Here is a 19,591-nt window from a genome sequence, read left to right as displayed (position 1 = left end):
TTGAGAGCCCTGAGATATATTTATTTTTTTAATTACTTTTGTTTCAGCAACATTAAATTTAAAAACTGTACTTTTGAGTTAAAATATATATTTATAATTTTAATAAATGACAAATTAAAAAGGCATGAACATTTTTTTTGTATCGAAAAAATATCGAACCGTGACACCAAAGTATCGAACCGAACCATGAATTTTGTGTATCGTTGCACCCCTAATATAAATGATCAAATTTCAATACTAAGGTTGAAATACTATTTTGAGATATAAGCTGAAAAATATTTTCAGAGTAAAGTCCAAATAATAGTTTCAGAATAAAATTCAAATGTGGAAATTAAAGCCTTCTAGAAAATGCCTTGTGTAGATGAGATGGTGAAATTGTACTTCATAATCGGTTTTAGTCAAAGGAAATGATTTCTCTTTTAGCGCATCAACACAGTGTGGTGATAAATATAATGACATTGAAGAGGTGGTGCAGAAAGTTGGAACTGTTCAGAAGTAGAAACCACAAAACCCTGGAAGAGTTGGAGAGATTTGTACAAAATGAAATGGGCAGATGCAAGGACACTGATGGTAACACCCTTGTACAAAAAAGAGGATGTGTGTTGAACCACAAACTCATCTACACAAGGCATTTTATAGAAGGTATAGGAGCCGTGAAGGTTGTTTGGCTTGAAGCAACAACTCAAAATAGTATTTCGAGTTTAACCTTTTTTCTGAATGTGATGATATGGTTTTGATGTGTGTTTGGGATTTTTATCTTGTTGGAACACCTAATTGTATCCAAGTTTCAACTGTCTTATTTGAGGTGAAGTTAAAGTATTTTTCTTCATTATTTTGTCCATGGTGTGCAATGTACCACTGGCAGCAAGATAGCCCCAGAGCATGACACCACCACTACTATGCTTGACAGTTGGTACAGTTGCTGTACAGTTGTTAAAACCTAGCATATCTCTTATCGTGCAAATGTCCGCTTCCCACATGCACGATTGATTTTGGAACAAGACAACATCTCGTGATCAGCAATGTCTTAGTCCATAGCGATGTAAAACTCGCTTCACTGTGGATAGCAATGCTGGTTTTCCAGTAGTTTCCCGTTCTTGACATGTTTGAGCGTTCGTGGTTCCTGGGTTGCTTCTGCACATCCTAACCAGTTTCCTGTCATCTGAGGGTGACAGACTGGGTCTACTTGTCAACATTGACAAACTGGTGACACATCCAGTTTTACTGAGGTACAACTGAACTAATGATGTTGGGCTCTGAAATATACACTTCTCTGTCTTCTCTTTTACCTTTACTTTGTTGGTCAAAGTGCTGTCAAACAAATCCTTTTTATGATGGGAAAAAGAAACTACCAGTTATAGTCAGTCATGATCACTAAGAAGTTAGCAGGCTTTGGCCTTGTCACGTTGAAAACATTTTACAACCTGCAGCACTCTTTATCAAACGACAAACTGAGTCTATGTATATATTCTAGTCAACAGATGGGGACAGAGTTCTTAGCCTGACTATGAACATATTCAATCTTTGTTATTTCCCTTGTTGTCCGTTAAACAGAGCAAAGAATTTTTACCACAGCTTTTCCAAACATTTTAGTTTTATTTTGGATGCTTACATTATTTAACTTTGCACACAGAAACAAAATAATTTCACAAAAACAAAAAAAAACAAGGCCAAACTTATTAGCCCCCCTTATGCTAACGAGCAGTTGTGTATCTTTTTTTGCAGGACAACAGTCTGCAGTGTTTTGCTATTTTTTTTTCAACAAGTCTCACACAAGCCTCCTGAACAATCCCACCCATTCTTCTTTGGTCAGTGTGTCACACTCCTCCAGATTTCATGGTCACCCACAGACTTTGGACTGTCTCTAGCTTGCTTCTGGTGCAGTCAAAAACAAGGAAAACGACAATAACATACTGAAGAACATCCTGAACATGTTCTGGGGATACTCTCTACCACTTCATCTAACTCACTCCAGAACTTTAAGGAGCTTGAATAGAAAAGCGACTGGACTCCTTTGAGTTTCCTGAAGACGCCTTGAAGACTCGAGAGTCTTTTCTATTCAATCTCCTTAGATTACCATGACTGAGAACCTACACAGCCTTACTCCAGAATTCCCCTTTCTCTTCTGACGTTCAACCAGTGGGACATATGCAATGGCAAATGTTTTTTTGTTTGTTTGCAAAACCGTTCAGATTGCATAATGATTTTTTTAATTACTAAATATTTTCAAAGCGTTGTAATTAAGTTACTTCAGAGAATTTATTTTATTTAAATAGGTTCATTTCCAGATAAGTGTTTTTCACATTTACATTGTACACATGCACTTGGTGTTAGCACAGCTATCCGAATCAGGGAGGTGAGTACTTAGATTAATAAGCAAACAAAAAGAGGAACAGAATTCTCGAATATATATATAAAAAAAAATCATAATTGAGGAATTCCAAGCCAAGCAACAGACTGCATTTACAGAGTATGTCAAACATGAATCATCACTGTATAATTTAAATAACCCACAATGCTACAAATTCCTGTTAGAAATTGCACTTAGCTCAGTGGAAACACATCACATAACAAAGACTGAGAAGTTTTTCTTTCCTGTGTAATGGTCGTTATTCTCTCGCAGGAAAAATCTGAATCATACAGGGCTCTGTCATGTTTTCCTAACTATACTAAGCTCAGTGAGTGATCTATTCTAAAACGATTTTATTATTTGACATCCTCAATTTCAGACTAGCTGCATTGTTTGTTAAAAACAACTCACTCCTAGAGACAACGAACGTCACCATAATAGTGCAAAACAGTTCTCTTAAAGTCCACCCATGCAGAGTGTATTTAATCACAGATGAGCCTTGTGCATACATTGGTAACTATACAACTTGCGCTGCAGCATGGCGGGACAACAGCTCGTAGGAAGGAGAGTATTAAAGAAACAGGTGGTGCAGGTGGTGGTGTTGTGTGGCAAATGAGATAAAACGAAGTGGCAGGATGAACTGGGGAAGCATGACAGTTTCTTTTCTGCAGGGGAAGGTTCGTGCACAGTGAAAGGCTGGCAGCATGAAATAGCTCAGTAAATGTTACTTGTAAACATTGTTTGCAGTGCCTCACAATTGAAGAAGATTTCCTTTAGGGCCACCAGGGTGTTCACACAGAGAGAAGTTCACTATTATAGACACATGTACAGAAGCAAAGGGCTGCCAAAAAGCTTTTTCTGAGAACTTATACCAGGTGTAGGAAGCAGGCTCAGGGAAGTGAAGACACCAAACAACAAACATTAAAAACATAATCGAGGGGATGCACCTATCCCTTAAGATGCACTGTGCAATTAACAACTATTAGAAACCTCACAGGGTGGGGGTGCATTATGGCAAATGAGAAAACATGATACTTGCAAACATTACATGTATTTATATAGCAACACACACAATGTAGTAGCTTACTGGTTTGTGATGGTAGCAGCACCTTCAGTTTATATTCAAGGTAAGTCTCCAGTGATTAAATAAACTGATAATAATACATAAATATGTTTAACACAGAGTGCGCACACAATTTTGTTGACAGAGTGATGAGTTGGAGAAGAAAGAAAAGGTGAAGCACATCTAAAAGGAACATTACTCTAAGATCATCATACAATAAAAGAAAGTAGAAAAATATATATATTTGTTCTAAATGAACAATTCAACTTACTTTTCAATACTTGCTATAAAATGCATAAGATTTTACACCAGCAACATTATTTAATGCTTACAATTGTTACTAGAAACTGAGGTGACATAAGACACATTTCATCAGCATTTCAGGAAGGAATTTAAAAACAAAGACACAAAATTCATCCAAAACAAACTTTTTATAAATGTCGACTGTTTGAGTGGTGAGCAGTGAGTCTTCCCTCCGTAGGACAGTTGCTTAGAGTCGTAACAATATGCAGGAGGAAGCTGCAAACTTATGGAACAGAAGCACCACCGCAAATGACGGTGACAGTGGGAGGGAGCAGGTGTGTGTGTGTTTTAGCACACACATACTGTGGTACTTTTATGCTGCTGGAGAATGGAGGAGACATTATTGGTGTCTTTCTGTTTCTTCTCTGCGTTGTGTTGTACCAGTGGCGGTCTTTCGGCAGTCCTGCGCCGGGCTTTCTTTGCCAGCAGGCCCGATGGGCTTGATGACACGTCAATAGTTCTTTTTCTGGTGGGTGTCCTGCTGCCAGCTGTCCTGTCCGTTGCACTGGACAGGGCGGGCAGCTCGGGGCTGCCGTTTGAACACAGCGGAGTCAGAGCAAAGGGGTCAGATAGATCCATGTGATAAAAGCTGTTGCTTCCCGATAGCCCATCTCGTCGCTCCAACGCAGAGAAGAGCTCACATGTGGCCGCGGGAGAGTCCTCCTCTGGAAGTCGCTGTAGAAGAAGACAATGGAATAACAGTCAAGTCCAGCACTTATATGTGCATACCACACCTTAAACCAGGGATCTATTGTTCCTCACCTGAACAAGAGGAGTGTCTGCGCGAGATATGGAGGTGGGGGGACACTGAGACACCTTGGCTAGGTCTAGCAGCACTTCCTCATGGTGCAGGGTGTCCTGGCAGGTCCCAGGCTCTTGCAGGGCAATTACTATGGCGCTTGTATTGTCTGCGCGCAACATCCGCTGGCGCCACCGCAGCAAAGCATGACTGACCAGCTGCCTGGCACTCGAGACCCCACATGGTGCCTGCAGCAGTAAATGCTGTTAGTACACCGACTAACACGGCTGATATGAGGTGGACATTACTTTTTACTTATGGGCTATAAGAGACATCATCCCACACATGCAGGAACAGGGCAACCATCTATACTGATAGCAGCTAAAGCATAACCACTCACCATTTCCTCGTCATTATTCTGACACATGGAGATGGCCTCTTGAGGAGGAACCATATTCCACAGACCATCGCTGCCCAGGATGATGTAGCGATGTTTTTTAGGGTCAAGAACCACCACACTAGTGTCAGGCTCTGGAGAAACCACAAACTCTCCACTGTAGAAGTCATAACTCCATAGATCGCCTGTGGCAGAAAAGGAAAACTTTAATGAAGGAACTACGAGCCACACATGCTGTGTGACTCTGAGTCTAACCATCACTACCCTTTTTTCTTGAACTTAGAAGTAGCCTATTTGAACAGAAGCTCTACAGAGCGCAGACTTTGTGCCCAATTGCTAGTGAAAATAAAATCATGGTTCTGGTACTCTGTTTTGTATTATTCTAGTCACAGGTTCTTCACTGGGATTACAGTAAGTTAATGCTCCTACCTAAAGCTCGAGCTACTGCCAAGAATGGTATCTGGTCGATCACAGTACTACGACGGACTGGACCATTGTGGCTGAGTCTTGGCCTCTTCCACACCACCCGATTCACCCCAGACTTCTTGATCACGCTGTTCATACAGAGAGGAGAGAGAAGCTGCCATTTAGAAGAGTCAGACTACAGCAACAAGAATTACACACAGGTGCCAATCGATTCAATACACCCAACAAAAACATAGTCATACACATCACAAACACACAGACTTTTAAAGACAGACGTACATTTTTGACCTGCACTAATAGTCCAGTAGTGTGTGGCTTCAAGGTTGGGTTTGAGTATAGCAAGTCCAGTCAGTTATAGTTAAAGGATATTAATCTGGTCAGGTAAGCAATGAGACAACCTCCAAAACAGGAACATTTAAAGCAGCATATTTATCTAGCAATGTCAGAAATAATACAATTCTCTCTTGATAAAAAAAAGGTTGTTACATTCTATCAGCACATTAAAGTTTTACTGAAGAATTATTAAAAATTGGCATAAACTGTAGCAACATTTCTTTTAAATTAACAAGCGATGGACTTGGGGGTGGATCCGTAAATTGTTTTGTCTGTTTGTTCAGAGTTTATCTTCAGTTTCTGTCCCTGTTACATTAAAGTTTAATAATCACATTTAAAAATCAAACATAAAAATTAGGATTTCAGATTCTAACTGAAAAATCTATTTAGGTAAATGACAATGAAAGACAGTATTAAAGATGATATATTTAAAACAAACTTTTATTCAACCTATGATGAAGACAGACTGGAGCAAGACTGAAAGGATTTTTTTCTTCCGTCCTGTTTTTTTAAGATGAATGTCGTGGTAATCAGTGACATGTGTTCATATTTCTTTGTGCACGGTAATAAAATCGGGACACTGCTTCTTATTTACCCGTTCCCATGGTAATTTGTTGTGTCGGGGCTCTGTTGATGATGGCTTTCTTTCCCTGTTCACGTATGCAATTAACTCAGAGTAAAGATACTCAGAGTGGAATGTTTTCAGAGCTAATCAACTCAGTTTTACTTTTTAACTTAGAGACTGTTGTTGTTCATGAAAACATGTTAGGGCCCTAATCAGAAAGCTTAAATATGAAGAAAAGCAGAAACAGTGACAAACACAGTAAATGGGAAATGGACTGGTACTTTTATAGTATTTTTTTTATATACTAAATGAGCACTCAGAGTGCTTTTTACTAGCCTCACATGCATACGTTCATATATAAGCGCTTTTTTCTATGCTAAGAACCGTTTATAACATTTGTGCACACACTCACACCCTGATGGCTGCATCAGGGGCAAATCAGGGTTCAGTATCTTCCCCAAAGATACTTCAACATGCAGACTGGAGTAGCTGCAGGAAGACTGATTCTGAAACCTTCTGACTGGTAGATAACCTGCTCTGGCAACCACAGCTGGCCTCAAAAGCAGCTGTGGCTCAAAACAATGCTGTTTGATTAAAAGTTCAAATGAAAGCCGTCTGTGTGCAGATGAACTTCTTTGTTTAGTTTACAACGATCTTTAAATTGGGCAGATTTCTGATAAACTCTGCTGCAGGTGGACAGCCCTTTTCAATCTGCAGCACGCAGGGTCGGGTCTAAAGGGGGGCATGGGGTGTACTATAGAGATTGACAGACCACGTGACTTTCGCGCATTGCATGCCGGGAACTCGTGGCAAAACAATCCAAGTACCGCATCAAATGCAAGCATTTGCAGCACCGCAAAACGTTCATTCTCTGGTTCCAATACCTTCTTGGTTTTTCTTTGCCCCCCAAAAAAGTTATGTACAAAACGAAGGAGAACAAAGCCGGTCTGTACAAAGACAGACTCGACGAAAAGTCAAAGAAAAGATACGAGGAAAAAAATCAAAGGAGTGAAAGGGTCAGACCCTTACGAGCACACAGAGTGGACAAAAGACGTTAGCGTGCTGCCCAACTTTCACCACGCTCAGATTTATAATTATACGCTTCTTGGAGTGAGTGCATACACTCATGAAGTTTAGTAACTTCAGGTCACTGCAACGAGCCCAGGTACAGTTTACCGACGGATGGGTGCAGGACCTTGAAACGCACCGTGTAGAACGAAAGACGTATCAGACGTACGTATCATAAGTTTACCAGTCTCACAAATCGTCTTCATAAATACACATTCGTTAACCGTTTATTAATAGGACCCTTGAGCTCAATGGTAATTAATTAGTAGTGGAAATAATTTCTGGTTCGCGTTACAGAAATGTAGCAGTGACAATAATACTGTATGCTGTAATTGTACTGGGCAATTAGTGATACAAAACAACTGTTTTATCCTGTGAATAAAAGTATGTTTTTGTCAATGTACCATAATAACAGAAGCGAAACGCAATATTGTGTCAGGACAATTCACTATTTCTGCACAATAAACAAAGGAGCGACAATTTCTGTTCAGCGCCAGACTTGCTTGTAACCTATATCACCAATTATGTTAAGAAAAATGACGCATTAACTACAACAGCAGACTGACCTTTGTGGGAATGCTTGGAGCAGACTAACCTGTGAGCTGGAGTGTTCTGGGACGTTATATTTGCTCTTTGAATGGCCGCAATCCAGTCGGCTCTTTGTTACTTCGGAAACATGGCTTGAACAATTTCTCTTCAACGTCGTAATCCGATAACAACCGATCTCTTTGCCCGTCGGCTTCCCGTGGCTGTCATGCGACCGGCTATTGCATTTAATAATACAACAGCTTCTTGCCATTTTTGTATTTCTTATTATCGCTGTGTGACTGATTTCAATTGAAAGCCTGCGTGCGCTTGTACCTCTTGCTACGAGTTCCCAGAATCCTTTGCGGTTTTACCCCTGAATGACGTCACATTTTCAATCTCTATACTGTATTTCTCTTAAAGCTCAATTAATAGTTATTTGCAGGTTTAGACTTTTAATAACATTTACAAATAACTTATGTTACACTATTATAGATAAAATAAAACAGCAATATATAGAGTAATGAAAATTTGTATTTACCTCATTTTTGGGATAGGACACAGTAGACATTTACAAGGGATCTATAAAACTATGGGGTCAGTTGGGGGGTGGGGGTGACAAAATGTTAGGCTGGGCCCTGCTTACCTTCCTCCTAGACCTTCAATACGCTCCCTCTCTTTGGGAAGTTCTGGTTTATGGTCCTGCGTGACTTCCACAGCTCTGATGAATGGGACTGAAGGGTCATCCTGGACACCTAGAACCACCGCAGAGTCCCCAACATGGGCCACATACATGCGGTTTCCTCTGAGCACCACTACACTGGCTGTGGTACCTGATGTACTAGGAAGGCCTGTAAGTGTCTTTGGCCATTCAGCTGAAAATACAGAAGGCAGAAAATGAACACAAGCTTATTGTTTATAAAACATTACTGCACAGTGTTGTGAGGTACACCGAACAGACAGGTAGAACATACTGGCTTCTTACAAATCAATGTGCACTGATCTGTTTTTGTTTACCACGCTAAAAGAGATGTATGTGACCTCAAGATCGGTTTTTATTTGTCCAGGAGGTAGTTTTATAAGCAAAGTCACACATGCGCTGTACAAGCACTTTGTGTGTGTACATATAATCTGTGACCAGCTGGAAACAGCTGACAAGTCCGAACATATCCAACCAGACACCTGAACACACTGCCGTGGTCCAAGGCATACACAGACTAAATAGAATCGAGGAGGCGTTAAAAAGGGTAATAACTACGTCTCTGTAACGACACACTAGATTGAGGCCAGTGAGACCATAACACTTTGTGGGTTTCCATTATACATTAGATTGTGAACATACTTCTGAACTGTTCGGTGTCTGCTGTGACGGGCTTTGTTTGGCGAATACCGGGCGGCTACAGCTAACTTCGTTAGCTCCGCTAATTCCAATGCTAATTCCAACATTTACTTATATCTTGATCTTAATTGAACAAACAAACAAACAGAGCCTGGGCATAATGGCGAGGAATTTGCTGGGGTATCTGGCAATTACCTAGCTCTCTGGTCGAGATCTTTCTTTTTAAGGCTCTACTGAGCCCGTGGAACATTCTAGTAAATCCGGCTTTCATAGAGCTAGCAATGAGCTACGGTCGGTGAACACTCAGCTGGGTGTAGGCCAGATAATATAGTCTGATTTTGAGGTTTGGCGTTAAGTTCACGTTACTTAAACACAGACAAGCACAAAGTAGTAACAGCTTTTACGTGTCACAACTTAATAGTTTTAGTAAACTTACGCAGTTTCTTCCACATAGCATGGTGGCATGCTACAAACCCTTTGCGTATGGCAGAGCAGACCTCCCGGTCACAGTCTGACCAGAATCCTCGCTGTTTCTTCATGAACTCCCAAAGATAGTCTCGCGCAAACTGCGCAGCCTCGCGACCCCCGTGACCATCAAAAACGGCGAAGAATGCTACGGAACGGCGGGAACAAGTCGGGGTGTTCGGCTGAACTTGCGGCGTGCTTAGATCTCCTGGTGACGGCGTTTCTACCGATATACCCTCGTCTTCTGTTTGTACGAGTTCACTGGATGCGTTTAAAACCTGCGGGGACTCCACGGTTTTATCGGCCCGGTCGGGATAAGTGTCCCCAGCCAGAGAATTGAACGTGTAGTCTCTCCGAATGTTCTCCTCTGGGTCACCCGTCGTCGGCTCATTTTCTCCCGGCTCAGGCTCTACTATGACCTCGGTCACATCTTCCATGTATTTCCTGCCTCCTTGATCGGTAAAAACACTCACTCGCATCAGCAATGCGTTTTCCATGGCTCCAAAGTTGAGGCCCGCTCCAATTTTATTTAATATTGTTAGTATATAGAATAGAAAGACAGTACAAATTATCGCAGAGCCGCGTCCTGCCTTTGTTTATGTGGAGTGTAGTAGGCATGCTCGAGCGTGTTGACGTCAGAATTTCCCTTCTTCTTGTACGTAGACGTGGCAAAGCAAGTGCAGCTGTCACCGGAGTGCCGTTGCCCTCTAGAGGTCTTTCTCCGAGCCAAACCGCGACTTAAGAGCAGAAATATTGACTTTAATGGGGTGGTCACGTCAATATAAGGTGGTCATCAAAAAGAAACCGCGTTTCCAATCTGCAAGCGTATGAAACCAAATGAAATCCTAATTCTGTCACTCTTGGTGGTACACATACAATTTTCCAGTTGGTCACCGCAGGTCAGGTCTAGTCTGCAGGCAAGTCAGTGTATTGTAGTGCTGGGGAACGCGAGGCTTTGTCAAAGCAGAGGTTTCCAAACAGACACACTTCTCTACAGTGACACCTACTGGACACTTTTGCTGTTGTCGCCGTGATCCTCAGCAACACAGACAGGTATTGCACATTTCTAAACAAAGTTAAATATTATACCAGACTGTCAGTAATTGTAATCAACTAGTATATTGATGCATGCTCAATCATCCAGATAAGAAAGTTCCAAAACGCTGATAATGTTCATCTGGAAGTAGCGTGGAAAAAACGTGTCGTCACTCATCCAACTGTCAGCTGACTGCAGGTTTCCCCAAATATTATAATCAGTAGTGATGTCTGAATGGTGGGCCGTGAGCTCAGTTTCATGGTGATTAATATGCAAATTGTTGTGAGTACCAGCACTTTGACTCTGTAGTGTTTGATTTCAAATCCAAATAGAATAAAATTTAAAGCCAAATGGCACGCAAATAAGTTTCACTCTGTCACATTTATAAGCACTAAATAAACCCTGTTTAGTCAATATCAGACCTGACAGTAATACTGGCCCTATAGCACGCTCTAAATGTGCAGCAACTATGTAAGTTACACAAATGGTAATTAACCTATATGTAAAAGCTACCCAAAATGACATGGTCGCATATGTGGTGAGCTAATGCATTTCACAGTATCAGAACAGTAATGGAAAGCCATAAGAAAAAGGAAAGGAATCCAGCAAAACGTGACACAGAACATGAGAGATACATCTGGCCCTTCAGATGATTCATTTGCTGTTACTAAAGCCTCATCAGAAATGATTTCAGGAGAAGAGTGGCCGTTTAGAAGCCATTCTTATAAAAGAGAAAGGTTTGTCTTGTCTTGACTTATAATCTTGGTAGAATTCTAAAAACTATGTTTTAAGATGTTTCAATAGATTGCTGCACCTCTTTAGCATTTTTCTAAAAACATATAAAGAAGTGAGAGGTGGCCCATGATTTTTGGACAGAGTAATATCCAAGAAAAAACAAAACTGGAGCTATATTTGTCTTCTTTCCAACCGACACCACTATAACAAAAAACAAGAAGCATTTTATTCTTTAGAGACATCCTACACCCTCTGAATGGCATTATTTTGGAGAAAGACTCATACTGAAGCGGTGGCAGTGAACCTGAACACTAGTGGTGTGCGGATCGATACTGAAATATCGATTCTTCCAATACCAGCAATTTATGTTCTAGAATCGATTCTCATATTATAATATCGATATTTTAGTACTCTGGGGTAAATTTGTAGTTTTTCCATTAAAATGAACGCAGTGGAAAGAAACTATACAATTCGGATCGTCTAATTTGGAAGGAACTACTTCCTCTTACGCCTTTCATAGTCATATGCGGAATACGGCTGTATAAATGTGTCGCAGCCCCTGGCGTGCACACTCACAACAATGGCTGAGCGCAAACAGAGTCCTGTGTGGACACGTTGTTGTGGCAACACTACTGACCTCGTCAAACACCTCGGAGTAAATCACATCACAGAGTATGATAAGCTTATGTTGAGGCGAACAGAAGAGGAGGACAGGGACAGGTGCTGCTAGGGCGAGACAGGCGTCTCTCGCAGAGTCCTTTAGTGCTGCAGGCAGGCAACATGCTCAAATAGCGCACAACATCAGTTTTTTTTATTTCTATATGATTATTCTGCATTATTAAGCAATAAAAACAAGTTGTCTGATGTCCTCTAATCATTATGAAGCAATATGGTTATGTTATTATTACAATTACATAATACAATTATATATTGTATTATGAAATGCAATGAAACATTAAGTTTTTGTACAGAGTATCGGATCAGTATCGCCGATACCACCCTGAATTTTACTTGGTATCGGATCGGAAAGGAAATCAGTGGTATCGCACATCACTACTGAACACACCTCAAAGCTTTGTTGACCAAGCAGTGGTGTCTGTCACCACTGCTTGTCCTTCTTCTGCAGTCATCTGACCTCAGCCCAGTTGAATATATATGGGACACTTGGTTAAATTGTATTTACATAGCACCAAATCACAACAACAGTAGCCTCAAGGTGCTTTATATTGTAGGGTCAAGATCCTACAATAGTACAGAGAAAACCCCAACAATCATATGACCCCTTATGAGCAAGCATTTTGGTGACGGTGGGAAGGAAAAACTCCCTTAGAACAGGAAGAAACCTCACGAGGAACCAAGCTTGGGGAGGGGCGGCCATCTGCCGATGACAAGCAGCTGTGGAAGAGAGCCACAGATTAATAATAACAAACAACTGAGGAAACATCTGTGATATTACAAGATGCTTTTTAGGGCTTAGCCTCACCATACTCAGTTACCTTGTTCATATGCACCAGTGGGGTACATGTAAATGCTCCTTTCATTAAAGGTAAAATATTCTGCATATTTTATATAGGTTCAACATTTCACTCAAAAGTTCTCTTAATTTCACAATAAACGAAATCTAGACTCACATTCACCTGTTGTAACAAAGTTTCGAACCTACCTCAGTGTAGTGCATTTTCATTTCCCCACAGTCAGTACTCCTTATTTCTATTTAGACACATTTTGTAACACATTTCGACATTTTTGGTGCAATGATTGGCTGTCGTTGGAGTTTTTCTAGCCACATTAAATATAAAGGAATTGTAATAAATTTGACACATTGTTTACGAAATCAAAGCGCTGGTCAGGTACATTAACATTAAACAAGTAAAGGATTTTTGTTTTCTGTTGCCATTTGTTATGATATGTGTTTGTTATCTGCCAAATAAGGAGCACGGCTTCTTCACGGAAAGACGAGTGGGTGGTTGGTACATTGCTTAAATGGGCAATCGTCGGTAAATTCATCTTTTTACTTTATGTGAAGTGTGACTTTTTACTTGGAGCCTGTTGGTTCAGCATCGACTGCACAATGACGTCATTGCGTCAGCGCCCGTGAGTGTGTGCGTCGGGACGGGGGCACGGAACTGCTGTAGGGTCGACGAGTAGTCGAAGATGAAAGAGAAGGATGGAAATGAAACAGCGGTTTTTTAAATCGAGACACTGACTTGTCTGCAACAATAATATTCGTAGTGTCAATACGGAGCGAATGTTGCATGAGGACTCGCAGAAGAAGGGCTTCAATAGTGGTAAGGTAGTGAATGTAAGGAGAGTTGAGGAGGGCTGTAGCTTCTGGGGCTTTTTTGGAGAGGGAAAACAACATGGCTGCGGTGGAGCTCGAATGGATCCCAGAAACGCTGTACAACACTGCTATCTCGGCTGTGGTGGACAACTACAGCCGGTCAAGAAGGGACATACGGTCCCTCCCAGAAAATATACAGTTCGACGTCTATTATAAGGTAGGATTTAGCAGTAAGGAGACTCTCAATGATGTGACAGCTAACATCCTGTGCGAGCTTCTCTGGTCGGCTGCTAACACTGCTTGCTAACGTTAGCGAAATGTCGGTAACGTTAGACTAGCTATCGAAAATTCCTCCTTAGGAATCTGATTTGGCTAACGAACAAGTTATCCAGCTTCAACCGTTCTCGACATTACAGAAAGCTAGTGTGACAGTGTGTGTGTTGAAGCGAATTATTAAACTGCACCGAGACTGTCGCTAATTACCCAAGTATCCATTTAAATGAACTGGTTCCGTGATGTGTGGTGTTTTTAGTGTTGTCATGTCCAGGTCTGACCCACTTTGGCTAAAGTGACGTTAGCCGTTCTCACGTATAAAGCTCATCGCTTACAAGATACGTGTGCTTTTACAAACAATCACCATCAGCTTTCCATAAAGACGGACGGCGATATTAAACCACTGTAACCTCGACAGCGATTCTTTCCTTCTGATACGTGTAGTTGGTTAAGTGTCACACCGAGGTCAGGCGTGACAGACAGAGGAAGGATTTTAAAAACATGAAGGTCGCGAATACAGCATGTTTCACAGTTACTCGATCTTCACCCACCAGATAATTCCAGATGCCCATAAAATGTACACTAGGATCTGATATTTGTTTAATCTACGGGTGCATCTTTAGATCCTTTATTGATGTATACCTGATGTGTAACTCTAATACTTTGACGAAAAAAAACCTTTAGTCCACCCAGTCATGGTATGCTAACTATTTAGTAATAATAAAAGTAACACCGTATGTTAAAACCAATGAGAAGTGTGAGAAGTGTAATCCTTTGAGTGTTCTCTTTGGGGTTAATATTGTAGCCACAAAAATGTGCAAATGTGTTTGGAGATTTTGTTTGTAGTTGCATGTCATTTGGATTGAGGTTGTAAATCTAAAAAATGTAGTGTAACACCAATCTATCAAACTGAGAGGCCTGTCCAAATAACTGATTGTGACTGCAATAACAACAACTTGTCATCATTTCCAGCTGTTGAAGAAAAGATTTCAGACTTCTCAGCCATTTCTCTCCCCAGCTGCATATTTACAGATTTATTTGCACATTAGTAAATCTAGGTACACTTAAGAATGCAATTATAGCCAAAAACCATTTGCAGATTCCTGTAAACATCACAGTAGGCCTGTAGACAACCGAAGAAAATCATAGTCGACTGAAAACAGTTTTCAGCCAATCGATTGGATGCAGCGATTGAGGGGAAATCTGCGCATCATTTTTAGATTAACTAAATAGGCCATAGTGCACTCGGTGTATTCAAGCCTCTCAGCTTTATTAGTTCAAGTAAACAAAGTGAACCTAGTTTGTTTTATAAGTATGGCAGACACCAGGTTAGTGTGCTGCTGCCATATTCATAACTTTTCTGATATTGGAACAAAATCGTCAGTGTAAGAAGTATTGTAGAAAAATAGTTACAGGCAAAAATGCCCTTATCTTGGATCGATCTTGATTTTCCTGAGAGATGAGGTTTCACATCCAGCTTGGCATGGTTGCAGTTAATTTTACTGGCAGGTGCTGCAGCCATTGAAGCTGTCACTGGTCAGCCTGTCTTAAATATATATATATATATATATATATACCAAAAATGCTTAAATGGACCAGGTTCTGATATGATCACACTCAAAACTTCAACATTAGACATATAAGCTAATGGGAACATTTTGTGGCAAATTAGCAATCAGAATATGCTGTTGTTAACCTGCAAACTGCACTGTGTCGTGTATTAAAACAGGGGGCTAATGGAGCTAAGAACTGGGGCAATTTGGTAACTTTGATTCATGTAGTCCTTCTGTTAATGTGCGCCTCTCTGTGTGTCTTAAGACACAGATGGAAAAATAATTAGTTTTACTCCACGTGTCTTAAGGCTAAGTTGGGAAGAAATTGGGCATTGTGGGTTTCTGTGTGTTCTGATGATTTATAGAGCAGTCACTGGAAATTCAAAACACTGCCTACTGACCAATCAGTGTTTAGGAAAATGGTGTCTATTCCAGGAAGATCCCTTTGGATAGTAAGAGGGTCTGAAGTTTTTTAGTAGTGTCAGTTTGTTTTTCCCTGATGAGCAGTAGTAAGGGGAAATATTCTTTATGAATAAATATTCATATTCTGTGTTCCTTGATTATTATTAGGTTTTATTTTCTCATTGGTTGCAGATAATTTTAACATTAAATTATTCTCTAAAAAAAGGCTCCTCTTTGTACTTGTTGACCTTATTATATTCAATTTGCAAGCAGTGGTTTGAATTCCATTTTATTTATTTATTCTGAGCTTCTTTTTTTTCTCACACCAACAACACGACAACAGCTGGAAAACAAACTAAAACGGTGCTTTTGCAGTCTTGCTGACCAAAGTGCTTAAACGTTCAGATAAAGAAATGATATGCTGAGTGTGTTAAACTTACTTTGTGCTGCAGGTTCCAGATGGAGTCTTTCTTGAAAAACAAGGGTCAAGGTGACATAAAACCTTCATTAGACACTGTCAGTGGTCCAATAGTAAGATGTTATGGTATAAAAGTTTATTATAAATTTTCTCTTGTCTAACAGTTAGAATTAAACCTTTAAGCTGTCAGACAGCTCGTCTTCACACTTATGGAAAAGGGGAAAAGAGAGCATTTTCAATTGTGTTTGTATTGATTCATTAACATTTAAAAATACATGTTTATTGTCCTAGTGGGCACAAACCAAAGCCATTTTAGAAGCAACATTAAACACAGACGCTATCTGAAACGCTGCTGGGCAGTTACTTTAAAACCCATACAGACTTGAATGGGGAGAGAATTCTAAGTTTAGGATAGGATAGGCTTTTATTGTCATTGTACATGTACAACAAAGTTTTGGGTGGTCTGCACCATCTGTGCATTTCAGTGGTCACTGTGACAGAAACCCAGTAAAAACTCTTTGTTTTTCCCTGAAAGTTTTTCTTCTGCTACAAATGCATATCATTTTGTTACTTTCTTACGCTTTCGTTAACATTTTCTCCTTTTATATAATGACTCTGGTGCAAATCCAGCAAAAGCATGAATAAATATTTTCTGTAAATAAACCAAAAGGGGTTTTTCCTTAGGGCTCAGATGCCCCAGTTCCCAGGAGAAACACACTGACATGAAGTCTGGGGCATGGACTCGATGTGCTCAGTGCCTCCTAACATGATTAGGAAAGCACAATAACACAAGTGCTGGTTTACCCATTTTGCTGATGTGTTTTTGATACGATATACTGGAGTTTTGCTCAGTGTGCTCAAAGTCTGCTTTGGACTAATTCATGTGAAAATGCTGCCACGAGTTTAAGTCATTACAATAAATTGAAGGTACAGCTGTAACAAAAGTGTCAGTTTTCATCAAACACAAGCTAGCATCTAAAAGCTGAGTGCTGTGGTACTGTTCTGTGTGCACTGTGGAGGTTCCTGTCAGTTTCAGCAGTTTGCTGAAACATAGCACATGGTGAATTCACCAGCACTGACACTGATTTTTACCAGTGTGCCAAATCATCCTGAGGGCAACATGAACATCTGTGGAGTTCATGCTAGAATTTTAAGCACCGTTCTAGACAATTGTCACTGTGTTTTTACACACACTATGAAATGGTGACACATAAATGGTACACACACCTAATATCATGAAGTTGTCTTGTCCACACTGCACACGTTTTCCTGTTTCTGATTCCCACTGCCCTCCACAGCTAGGTGACTACTTGTGAGTAGAGCGTTTGACTTGAATTACAAGCACTGAAAGGTTAAAGCTGCACAACCAAAATAACGCCCCAGTACAGCAGTGGCTGCAGTACAAGTTTTCATTAGGTGAGATTTCATGTAAGAACCTTGGAGAGAGACATCTGTGATTAATAGTTTCTGTCACAAACACCACTATGGTGAGCCATTCATGTCAAGGATCATATGGATTATACTGTCTGTGTCCACAAGTGTACAAGGGTCTATTTAATCTGAGTGGTGTTGATTTTCTTATCAGAAGTGATTGTGATGCTCTGTATGGACATTCCAGGCAGACTGCAAGCAGAGTTGACCCCCAGAGGGTGGGGTCCACAGCAGCCCACGTGCATGTCCATAAACAAGCATAATCCTGGCTCAGTATAACAGTTTCCAGCTGAGTGCACTTTGATGACAGGCCAGACATCAGCAATTTTTTTTTTTGTTTAAGCTCCTGTTCAGCAGACAACATTGGTTGCATCACTTAAAGCAGAGTAAAAAATGTTCAGTCACTCCTGTAGTTACAGGTTAGACTGTCATTTACCTGCAGCTGAGACATTGGTTCCCCTGCACATTAAGAAATTTGACTTGTTACCTATAGAGATGACATCCGTTGTATTGTTACTGAATCTCATTTCTCACTGTGTCTCACTGTGCTGTGCTCTCAGCTCTACCAGCAGGGTCGACTCTGCCAGCTGGGGGGAGAGTTCTGTGAGCTGGAGGTGTTTGCTAAAGTGCTGCGGGCTTCAGACAAAAGGTAAGAACATAATGGGGCCAAACTGTGCCCATCACTCTCCTAAAGTAGTTTTCACACTTCCACTGCAGTCCTGAGCAGGTTCAGCAGAGTCTGAGATTAACCATAAACTGCAAGTTGATTACCTTTGAGATCAGTTAACTCCGAGTACGTTCACCTTGAGTTTGGTGTGTGCGAGTAGGGAAAGAAAGCCACCTTCAATGGAGCTTTGATAGCACAATTCACCATGGCAACACGTTAAATGAAAAGCAGAGCTTCCATCTTAATCCAGTAAAACGAGGAATATTAATATTCCTAACCTTTACTAAACATAGAGGAAGTATACAAGTATATCTCACTGTACACTGGGATGTTAAACTTTAAATTTAGGAGGGTAGAAAAGAGTCATTTTAATCAGCTCTGGCCACTTTGTCATCAGTAAAGATGGTATTTGGAGTTTGGTGAATGCCGGTTTTTTCATCATTCACCAAACTTGCATTTTCATTTGTTCATACTGGAATCCTCTTTTTTTTTTTCTTTTTTTTTTTCTTTTTCAACAGTGGATGGAACCAGTTTTTACACTGGAACCAAGCATAGGTTTAGTCGGGTGCCCTTAATGATGTTAAACATGTTTTTAGGTAACCAGAGAAATCTGTTTTTAGCTCTTTTGAAACTCTTTTGTCCACTCTGTTAAATGTAGTGTTAGGCAGACTGATAGGTGTGAAACACTAATGATGCTGGAACAGAGAGGAAGGAAGCAATGTCCATCAACCAAAACTCTAATATTGTGATTGCTTCCATCATATAATTTCTAACTAGAGAATTTAAGGTCTTGTTTGTAGATCGTTGAAAACACATTTGGCACCTATCATCGTAGACATCGTTTCATGTGAATCTTCTTTAGACTGAGGAATGCCCATATATGGAAATGAGATCCCTTCTGTATGACGAGGACATCAACTGCGTACACTGACCTGTTGTTCATTTCTTGACGGTCCCTTGTGTGATATTCTTACTGCTAGTTAACTGTGCCAGGTGTTCTGTACAGTAGGGATGGTGCCATGCTGTCTACGGCCATGACTGATAAGAATCTGTTTACGCTAAAAGCTGCTTGTGGACTGGATTTTTTTATTTTTTGTGTTTCCTGCAATTTGACTGTTGACCCGATGTCTCCCTTTGACTTCATCACTGCAGACACCTCCTGCACCACTGTTTCCAGGCCCTGATGGACCACGGTGTGAAAGTGGCCTCAGTTCTGGCAAAC

At 40.6% G+C, this 19,591-nt stretch overlaps 2 protein-coding genes across 2 annotated transcripts in view; one reads left to right on the top strand and one right to left on the bottom strand.

Annotated features, from left to right (window-relative positions):
* Positions 1-1,576: 1,576 nt before the first annotated feature.
* On the bottom strand, positions 1,577-10,460 carry ppm1da (protein phosphatase, Mg2+/Mn2+ dependent, 1Da). Its single transcript, XM_040006425.1, has 6 exons — positions 9,545-10,460; positions 8,416-8,644; positions 5,282-5,406; positions 4,856-5,037; positions 4,479-4,703; positions 1,577-4,391 (listed from the first exon to the last, which is right to left on the bottom strand). The coding sequence occupies exons 1-6, from the start codon at positions 10,068-10,070 to the stop codon at positions 4,005-4,007; spliced, it is 1,674 nt and encodes a 557-aa protein (XP_039862359.1). The 5' UTR covers positions 10,071-10,460; the 3' UTR covers positions 1,577-4,004.
* A 2,968-nt stretch (positions 10,461-13,428) lies between these two features.
* Positions 13,429-19,591, top strand: part of appbp2 (amyloid beta precursor protein (cytoplasmic tail) binding protein 2) — a 19,012-nt gene continuing 12,849 nt past the window's right edge. Inside the window, exons 1-3 of the mRNA XM_040006450.1 lie at positions 13,429-13,842; positions 18,263-18,351; positions 19,522-19,591. The exon at positions 19,522-19,591 is cut by the window's right edge and continues 82 nt beyond it. Of these exons, the coding sequence (XP_039862384.1) occupies positions 13,705-13,842; positions 18,263-18,351; positions 19,522-19,591 (297 nt within the window). The 5' untranslated portion in view covers positions 13,429-13,704. The remainder of the gene's footprint in view (positions 13,843-18,262; positions 18,352-19,521) is intronic.

This window comes from Simochromis diagramma, unplaced genomic scaffold (genome assembly GCF_900408965.1).
Source record: "Simochromis diagramma unplaced genomic scaffold, fSimDia1.1 OVJJ01000024.1, whole genome shotgun sequence".
Taxonomy (NCBI): Eukaryota; Metazoa; Chordata; class Actinopteri; order Cichliformes; family Cichlidae; genus Simochromis; species Simochromis diagramma.
Note: the sequence above shows the minus strand (reverse complement) of the source record. Positions and strands in the feature narration are given on the sequence as shown.